Below are 9,864 nucleotides of genomic sequence, written 5' to 3'. Positions count from 1 at the left end.
AAAAAAAGAATTTCAACATAAGATTTGTGGCAGACGTTATCGTGTCGAGTTTGAATCTCCAAATTTAAGAAAAAAATTTGTTCGTTATTTATTTATTTTTTCACGTGCAAGGTTGGAGCTCCGTAGATTTTATTAAGAGAGAGAGAAAAAAAAATACAGAGGTTACCAAATTATAAAAGAAACTGACCAAAAAACATTCAACAATAAGGAAAAAAAGAAAGAGAAAAAAACTGCAGATGCCAACCAGCCTGACAAACTGCTCATGCGATAGTTGTTCGTGCATCTCCACTAGCCAGTTTTTTGCATCTGGATTCACGTTCATACTTAACTGCTGTACCACCTCATCTTCTGAGAGCGCCCAAATGCATCTTGACATAGTACACTCTAGGAGAGCATGCCTCCATGAATCCTCCCTTCCGCACAATGAACACAAATGAGAATCTGACATGTGCCGATGGTGTAAGAGATCCGCCGTCGGCATGGAGTGCCTCGCCAGCCGCCAAAGAAAGACCCTGAGTTTTGAAGGTACCCTGATATTCCATAGCATCGCCCAATCCCCGCCATTTGAATTCAGTGTCGAGCCCCCAGGATTGTGTTCTAGCCAGTTTCCTCTGTCCTCTTTTTTGGACATGATCATCCTGTATGCTGATCTCACTGAAAATCTGCCGTTCCTCTCGGCTGAACAGGCCCAAAAATCTTCCACAGCCCTAATGCATATAGGTATGGACAAAATGGCTTCAGCATCAAAAGGTACAAAGGTAGTACGAATTAGCTCCTCCTTCCATGATGCTGTGGTCGTGTCTATAAGAGCAGACACTAAGTGTGGCGGGTTGGGAATGAGAGAAGTTATCGGTCTCAAGGGTCCCGGCCGCTGTAGCCAGTTGTCTCTCCAAATATCTGTTGTATGCCCATTGCCAATCCGCCTAACAATGCCTTGCCGCAATACATCTTGCCCATCCAGAACAGCCCTCCATATTTGTGATGGGTGACTGCCTAGTTCTGCTTCGAGGAAGTCTATATTTGGGAAGTATACCGCTTTTAAGATTCTTGCATTGAGAGAGTTCGGTTCATTCAGCAACCTCCAAGCTTGGCGAGCCAACAAAGCAAGATTAAAAATCTCCATGTCCCTAAAGCCCATACCACCAAGATATTTAGGTTTTGTCATAACATCCCAAGATACCCAAGCTGGCTTCCTCTTCCCTTGTTTACCCCTCCACCAGAACTGACGGATTATGGAAGCGATGTTTTCACATAGTCCTCTTGGTAATCGAAAACACGCCATTGAGTAAACCGGAATGGCCTGCGCCACTGATTTGATTAGCACTTCCTTTCCTCCCACTGACAGGAGTTTTTTCATCCATCCTCTCACCTTGTCCCAAATTCTGTCCCTCAAGTATTTGAAGGTACCCATTTTAGATTGACCAACATCCGTGGGCATCCCCAAGTACCTTTCACTCAAAGACTCGTTTGTCACATTCAAAATCTGTTTGATCTCATCTCTCACCGTTTGTGGGCACCTTTTACTGAAAAATATTGAAGATTTTTCATTGTTTATCCTCTAGCCTGAAGCATTACAATATGTCTCCAATAATTCCGAAACCCTAGCAGCCCCTCCCGCACTTGACTTGAAAAGCAACAGGCTATCGTCCGCAAAAAGGAGGTGGTTAACAGCCGGAGCTGTCAGAGCCACCTTGATCCCTTCCAAACTAGACGACTGAGAACTGGATCTTAAAAGGCACGAAGGGCCCTCTGCTGCAATCAAGAAAAGGTAAGGGGAGATTGGGTCCCCTTGCCGGATGCCTCTGGTGGGATTAAACTGTTCTAACTTTTCACCGTTAAAAAACAGAAAAAGATATAGATTGTACCATGTCCATCACTGTATCAATCCAGGGGTGTGCAAACCCCAATTTCTCCATCATAGCTCGAAGGTATGGCCACTCCAGTCTATCATAGGCTTTCATCATGTCTAACTTCAATGCACAGAAACTGTTGGATTTAGCTTTGCTTCTTTTCATAAAGTGCAGGCACTCGTACGCACAGATAATATTATCTGTGATCAATCTTTCTGGGACAAATGCTGATTGTTCCTGAGATATGATGTCTGTGAGGATAACTTTGAGCCTGTTTGCAACTACTTTGGAAGCAATTTTATATATTACTACCCAGAGCTAGACTATCACACCACGCCAACGGCCTGAGCCCATTGGATCCGAGCGCGAGGCCCATGATCCACCACCCTACAGCACAATCACACCTTCACCGTGAAGAGAAGGGAGCGAGAGGGGAGAATGGGCTGGGGTGCGCCTCGATTCACAGCCGGATGACCCTAATGACCCTAGCAAGCTCGTTGGGCCGCCACAGAATATAAGAGCCAACCCATAAATGACGAGCTCACAAGCAAGTCAGCGGTGGGAAAGGACACTGTATAATGGCTGACATGAGTGTGTGGAGGCAAAGAAGTGTAGTACGAAATGAGAACGTATAACTGCTCGCATGTGTGCATGGAGGCAAAGAAATGTACTGGGAAATGACATTGTACAACGGCTGACGTGTGTGGAGGCAGACCTTGTTGGGTTAATCTTGTTGCACCATTATTTTGTTGCATGCATTGTTAGTTGGCTAGGAGTTTGTTAGTTTGGGCCGGCTGCATGGGTGCTATTCTGGCTGGGTTCGTGCGGCCTTTGTGGAGATGCTGCACAAGCCAGGATGTGTGTGTACTTGCAGTTAGTGGAGAGCAAAAAAAGAAAAAAACACGGATCAAGCCGTTGTGTGTGACAAGGCTGGCGTCTGTTGCATGTTTCATTATTTAAGCCTTTGGTCACTGCTAGGATAAAGGAGGAGGCTCGTATTTGGGCGATTGCAGGCGCTAGACACCTGTGTAATGTAATGCCGCGAGAGTAGACACCTTTCCCCCGCCTTGTGGGTACCTGTTAAAACTTCTCTCTTAATCAATGAAAATGGCAAATCTTTTGCCTTGTTTCAAAAAATAATAATTATTTAAGCCTTTGTAACGAGTTCATTTGTGTCCCATGAGAAATAGAGAAGGAAAAAAATGCTCCGGCTAAGAAGCGCCAGCCGAGCACCAAAAAATTCTTGCATGTGTGTTCTTCTTATGTCCATAAACTTTGTGTTGATCCTTGGTCAAAGATGAGAGATCTGGCTAGTTCTTCCATCTCGGCGAGAAGCTTAGAAAACTTGACCTTATAGAGAGAGGTATTGTTACCTACTTACCTTGTATTCGTTATACATCAATCTGAAGACGACTACCCTGATCTCTTTCTGTGAAGATCGGATGGCCATAACGGCAACTTGTCTATAGAAGTCACGGGCACGGATACTTTAGCCCCGCGTAAGAGTGACTCCCTTCATCTCATAATATAGTGCACATTGATTTTCATGAAAATCTATCTACACAAAGTTTTACCAAATTTCTAGAAAATATATTTATATATACAATACCAAACATATATCATGTGAAAATATATTTCATGATATATGTAATGGTATTGTCTTGGTAGTATAGATGTTTCTAAATTTTTCTATAAACTTGACCAAAGTTTATAATGTTTTGACTTGAACAATCTTATACACATTGTACCTTGAGACCGAAGCAGTATACTGGCTATAAGGATCATTTTGTGAAAGGTTACATCCTTCGTCGATGCACAACTTCAGCTCATACGCACATGAGTCATATAAATCGGTCGATTTATTCTTAGAGCTGTCAATCTCCATTTATATTATGGAGTCACGGAAGTATTTCAATATCTCCATTTACAACCTAATGACAATATCGACTCGCATCACAAGCTCAAAGTCTTCCATCCTTCACCATGTAACGTCACATCGTGGCTGAACTTTCGCCGCTCCAGAGGAAGAGGAAGAAATCACATCGTTGGTACTCCTGCAACAACCAATTAATTAGGTCCACGGTTGGTCGAGGACTCTCACCAAGCGTCTGCTCATAGAGATGGACATGAACAACTTATCTGCAACCCCTAGCCTGGGTGTCTACCCGAAACAAGTATGAGAGGCATTCCTGGCGTGTTAGAAACACGAGATCAAAAAGAAAAAAAGAAACACGAGATCAAAGAGACGCCATCAAAAGATCGAGAAAGCAGAATGCTTCCTATAGGATCTACTAATTTATCTTAATATAACGTTTGCTGATTTTGATGAGCTAGCAGCCACCAGGCAATTGAACCTTTATTGTCAACAAATATGATAGATGGCTTTGGGGGGATTTTCTTTTTCTTTTTCATATTTTGTGCAATCATGCCCATTTTGAAAATGCTGGTGATGGGTTCAGTGATGTTCATGAAAATATGTATGTTGCAAAGATATCTGGGTAGAATCAAATACTCCCTCCGCCACAAATTGTTTGTCGCAAATATGAATGCTAAAACTAAAATACATCTAGATACATCATCCATTCCCGCAACAAATAATTCCGGATGGAAGGAGTATATGACAAGGTTTCCAAGACAGCATAATTATCATTGACCAGAAAAATGTATATAGCTCTTCAGATTTTTCCATTTTGGGAAAGCTGTTGCCAAATGTGCCAAGTAAGGTACCAGCCGGAAAGACTGGCTAACTACCATAAAACCAACAATCAACAATAAATGTGCCAAGTAAGGTGCTAGAACTGTTTGCGTCAAGTTTTCTGATCTTTTAGTTTTCAGGGAGTTGTTATCTGACATAATAAGGTGGAGAGAATTAGATGGATGAAGAAAAGGTAGAACGCATTTCGGAAGCGTCCATCTCGAATAGAAACTGCTGGTCGAAGCACAAGATTGTATCATTTTTCTTTTCCTTTTTGTAAGAGTAGCTCCTGAAGTTCACAAGCTCCTGAAATGCTGATATCGTGTTATCCAATTGAGAGCTGAGGTCAAGTTAATGGTACCGGTTGAAAACAGAATTTGAAGAACAGCCCCAGTGAGTTTACATCTCTTGATGGTTGACCATTGAATATAGTCACTGCTGATCCTCCGTAGTTTGTGGAGGATTATCTTGTGGTTCTTTTTTTTCCCTTTTGGGATTCATCGTGATTCTGTCCCTTATAGGTTTCAACACACATGGCATGGCACGTTTCTAGATTCCAACTACCTTCTAAACGTGTATACTGTGGGTACAGAGAACGTCCTCAGTTGTGAACCTACACTGACTAAACTAAAGTACCTCACCAAACACCGATTCTTGGAGCACACGTACGTCGTCCAAGACACAATGCATACCCGTGGACACAAAGAACACACTGACCGCATGTCATGGAAATTTGGGGAGCAGACTTCGTGCTCGGTTGCTGCAAGAGGACACACCACATGTGTCAGCTATCTCCCAGGATAAAACAAATGTGTCAGGTTTTAAAAAAAGAATTTCAACAGACGTTTTGTGACAGACTGTCGAGTTTGAATCTCTAAAATTTAGGAACAAAGATCTATTCGGTTTTTTTCTTTGACGTGCAAGGTAGGAGCTCCACCGACTTCATTAAGAGAGATAAAATACAGAGGTTGCCAGTATATAAGAAAAACTGACTAAAAACATTGAAAAAAAGAAAGAGAAAAAAACAACAACTGCTGAAGCCAATCAAAACAGACCACCACCATCTACCACGACCTTGTCGCAGATTGATAGCAAACAAGATCTTCGGAGATGCCCTCGAAAATGTAACTACGCCTAAGGACGTCGCCGTCACGGGCATCGATCACTATCGTTCAAAAGGTTTTCTTCTAGACCCGCGCACGATCACCCCACCGAAACCCGGCATGGATTTGGCCAATCCACAACTTCCAATGCCACATCCCCTCCGCCCGGTTATGTCCCAATGGAAGGAAGTACTCTTCGACAATGCCTCAAGGAGGAGGACACCCATGGGGGCCAACATCACCGGCAACGACCTCCGCCGAAGAACAAGGCTTTCCCCCTAAGCCTTGTGCCTCGCCATCTCTGACCCTAGGTTGAAGCCTGACCGCAATGAACAAGCCAGATTGCAATGAACCTTGCGAGCCATAGCTCCGCTTGGATTCCGTGACGGCGAGCCAAACCAAAAAAAAGGAATGACGTCAACGGCCACATCACCATGGTGGACCGTCTGCATTGACGCCAGCACCATCTCCACTACTGGAGCGAAGGCTTTGGAAGCCACACCGACGCACACTATGCTACCACCACCGCGGCGCCAAGCTGCTCCCGGATAGATCGAGAACAACCGCTGCAAATTCGCCTGGAAATGAACACCACGCACCAGGGCCAATGCCCTGGCCACCACGCGCCGCCAACCCCCCTTCCACACGACCTAGAGCAGCCAATGCCACTGCCAGACCAGCGCATCACACGCCTACCGCCTGAGCCCATTGGATCTGAACGCGAGGCCTCGAAGAAACCACCACACAGCACAATCGGACCTTCACCAAGAAGTGAGGGGAGCTAGAGGGAAGAATGGGGCGGGGTGCACCTTAATTCATGGTCAGCTTACCCTAACAGGTGCGTCCGACCGAGCTTGTTAACGGCCGTCAGCCACTTAGCCCAGCCCCGTCATAGTTTTGCCACGTCAAAAGCAAGGGTCAACATGAGTCCAGTGTTTTTGTCACCGATTAACGTTGCGTTCGGTGCATTGTACGGTGAGCGTCTCTATTGTGTTAAAAAATATAAAATGATGTTTTTTTACCGATAACATAATTGTTGTGCTTTTATGGATTTAACTCAACTCACCGGTGCAGCCATTTTACACTCACTTGCCCCCGAATTATGAACCTATGCTCAAGTATCATATACAACTTGATCTGATAATACACGAAAAATCTCATGATCGAACAGTAGGGGCGGACATTGGTAGTGGATAATCCTAAACATCCGATATTCATATTCGAGAAAATGCATTATTCGTATCTGAAACATCTGCATTCGAACTAAAATGGAATTGAAAATTACCCGTATCCGAATTTATTTTAAAAAATAAATAGGGTATGAGATTTTGACACAAATATGGACATGGTAGTGGATATATCCGTATCCGAATTACTCCAGATTATGGGAGGTAATTTTTAAAATTCTAGCCCCAACATGCCAATTATCCAACATAAAAGCCAAATAAGCAATCAAATTGTACTCATAGCTATCGACTAAAATTCTTAAGCAATATGTCCCTATTATTCGCATCTGTTCCGAATCATGTAAACATCCGATATGTATTCGTATTCGAGTAACATCAGATCCACACATTCGTATCCGATAACATCCGAATCCACAGTCATATTCGTTTTGAAAATAGGAGAATGCATGCAAGTGGTAAGAGCACTGAACCTATCCGTATCGGATCCGTTTCCGCCCTTAATCGAACACCACTATGCAGCCGATCGGACCGTGACGTTTATCCCATCATCGCGTACGTGCCATCGCGTCCAAGAACCTCCGGGTCACTCCCAGCGATGACTGCTCGCCGTCGCCGTCCCTCGCCGCGTCGACCACCTCCTTCATTTCCGCGCCCTTCCGCCTCATCGCAGCGCGCACTCTGGACGTCTCGCCGAGCACCCTCTCCACCGCCTCCGCCACCTCGTCCCTCGTCACGGCCGCCGACGCGCCGCGCGCCAGCTCCACGCACATCCCCATCTCCTCCGCTAGCAACTTGGCATTGTAGAACTGCTCCGCCGAGAGCGGCCACCCGACCATCGGCACGCCGCAGGCGAGGCTCTCCTGCGCCGAGTTCCACCCGCAGTGCGTCAGGAAGGCGCCCGTGGCAGGGTGCGCCAGGATCTCCACCTGCGGTGCCCAGCACTGCGCCACCAGCCCGCGTCCTGCCGCCTCCATTCTCTCCACGAACCCCTCCGGCAGACCCGACGACGGCGACTCGCTGCCGTTCATGTCGGCGGCGGGCTGGGCCACCCACACGAACTTGTGCCCGCTCTTCTCGAGCCCCATTGCCAGCTCCGTCACCTGCGACGCAGAGATCGTGTACAGCGACCCGAACGACACGTACAGCACCGAGCCTGGCGGTTGCTCGCCGAGCCACGCCAAGATGGGGCTACTCGTTGTCGCCTTCTCCGGCAATGCCGATCTTGCTGCCCGGAGCAGCGGCCCGACCGGGAATACCGGGACATTGTTGAGCCATTGCCTAAGCATGCTTAATCCCTTTGGCTCCAGCTTCTCGGCGGTGTTGACGAGCAGCGCGTCGGCACGGGAGAAGGCGGCGATCTGCCTGCTGATGAAGGTGGACCACGCGTCGCCGCCGTCGGCCGCCGCGAGGTGATCGGTGAGCTGCGAACGGTGGACGCTGATGTCCGGGAAGCTCGGGAGGAGGAAGCACTCGTCATCGTCGCCGTTGGGGACAAGCGGGACGCTGTTCCAGAGCGAGAAGTAGAGCGCCGAGCCGTAGCCGCTGCAGGTGAGCAGGACGGAGTGCGTGACGCCGGGGTCGCCGCGTGCGACGTCCACCGTCCAGGCCAGGAACATGTCCGCCACGACGTGCACGTCGGCGAGGGGGTCGGAGCGTCTGAAGCCCGCGATGAACTGGTGGAACGCCCGGCGGATTGACTCGGAGGCGTGGAAGAGGTCGATGAGCTGCTGGAAGGAGCGGACGCTGGCGTTGGCGGGGCTGAAGGGGAGGGCGTGGACGACGATGCCTTCGTCGTCGAGGTGGGCGCGGAGGGATTCGGCCGTGCAGGAGGTGGCGACGAAGGTGACCCGGGCGTCCGGCCGGCAGCGGCGCACGAGGGCGGCGAGGCAGCGGAACGGCGCGAGGTGGCCCTGCGCCATGAACGGGAACAGCACGACGTGATCAGCGCGTGGGTGGTGATCGGTTTCAGCTGCCATGGCGATCGAATCGGCGGTTAGCTTGGTTTGGAAGAGAAGATCAGACGAGGGTAATAAAAGCTCTCTCGGAATGGGATGCTCTCAGTCTCAGCGCTCAAGTGTCAGTCGCTGAACGTGCAATTTCTGGGCTGCCTCCGTGGCTTGTTCACTGCCGCATGTCTGTCACGTCTTCCCATGCACACGCAGTTGCAAATTCACCGCGCTGTCAGTTGTCAGGCAATTAAGCATCTTGCCTTTCATGTGAGTGAATTATATATGGCCTAAGCTAGTCTCTAGCAGACGTGCTAAATCTCTAGCTGATGTGCTAGATTACCAACCCGTAAAATCGCCATGAATCGATTTTACGGACATTTTTCCCCAACGCAGAAAAGATACCATAGGATGTTTTTGAACTTTTCTATAAACTTGATCAAAATTTATGAAGTTTGGACTTGAAAAATCTTATACGCATATTGTACATTGAGACCGAGGAGTATACTGGTTATGAGGATCATTTTGTGAAGAGTTACATCCTTTGTCGATGAGCATCTTCAGATGGAACTCATAAGCGCATGAGTCATATAAATTTGTCTGACTTATTATCAGAAGAATCGATCTCCTTTTATACTATGGATTCATACAAGTATTGCAATAGATCCATTTACAACCTAATGATAATCTCGACTCGCATCACAAGAAGTCTTCCATCCTTCATCACAAGTCGTGGCTGAATTTCCGCCGCTCCAGAGGAAGGTGAAGAAATTTGACACCATTGGTACTCTTGCAACAACCAATTAATGAGGTCCACGGTTGGTCGAGGAGTCTCACCAAGTGTCCGCTTGTAGAGATGGACATGAACAACTTATCCGCAACCCCCTGGCCCGAGCCTCAACCTGAAACAAGTATGAGAGGCCTTTCTGATGTGTTAGAAAATCCAGATCAAAGAAGACGCCATCAAAAGATTGAGAAAGCAGAATGCTTCCTATGGGATCTACTACCTTATTATGACCTTTTGATGGTGTTTTCTGATATTGAGGAGCTACCGGCCATCAGCTAGTTGAAACCTTTATTGTC

The 9,864-nt window shown here is 47.2% G+C and overlaps 1 protein-coding gene across 1 annotated transcript; it reads right to left on the bottom strand.

The window, feature by feature from the left end:
* Positions 1 to 7,075: 7,075 nt before the first annotated feature.
* LOC119358835 (UDP-glycosyltransferase 92A1-like) lies at positions 7,076 to 8,811 on the bottom strand. The gene has a single exon (XM_037625242.1). It carries the CDS (start codon positions 8,809 to 8,811, stop codon positions 7,381 to 7,383), a length of 1,431 nt encoding a protein of 476 aa, XP_037481139.1. The 3' UTR covers positions 7,076 to 7,380.
* Between the last annotated feature and the right edge of the window lie 1,053 nt (positions 8,812 to 9,864).

Source organism: Triticum dicoccoides, chromosome 2A (genome assembly GCF_002162155.2).
Source record: "Triticum dicoccoides isolate Atlit2015 ecotype Zavitan chromosome 2A, WEW_v2.0, whole genome shotgun sequence".
NCBI lineage: Eukaryota > Viridiplantae > Streptophyta > Magnoliopsida > Poales > Poaceae > Triticum > Triticum dicoccoides.
The sequence above is the reverse complement of the archived record's forward strand: the minus strand, read 5'-3'. Positions and strand labels throughout refer to the sequence as shown.

Excerpts from the sequence above, each read along its gene's own strand:
- LOC119358835 (XM_037625242.1), bottom strand. The coding sequence starts at position 8,811 with ATGGCAGCTGAAACCGATCACCACCCACGCGCTGATCACGTCGTGCTG.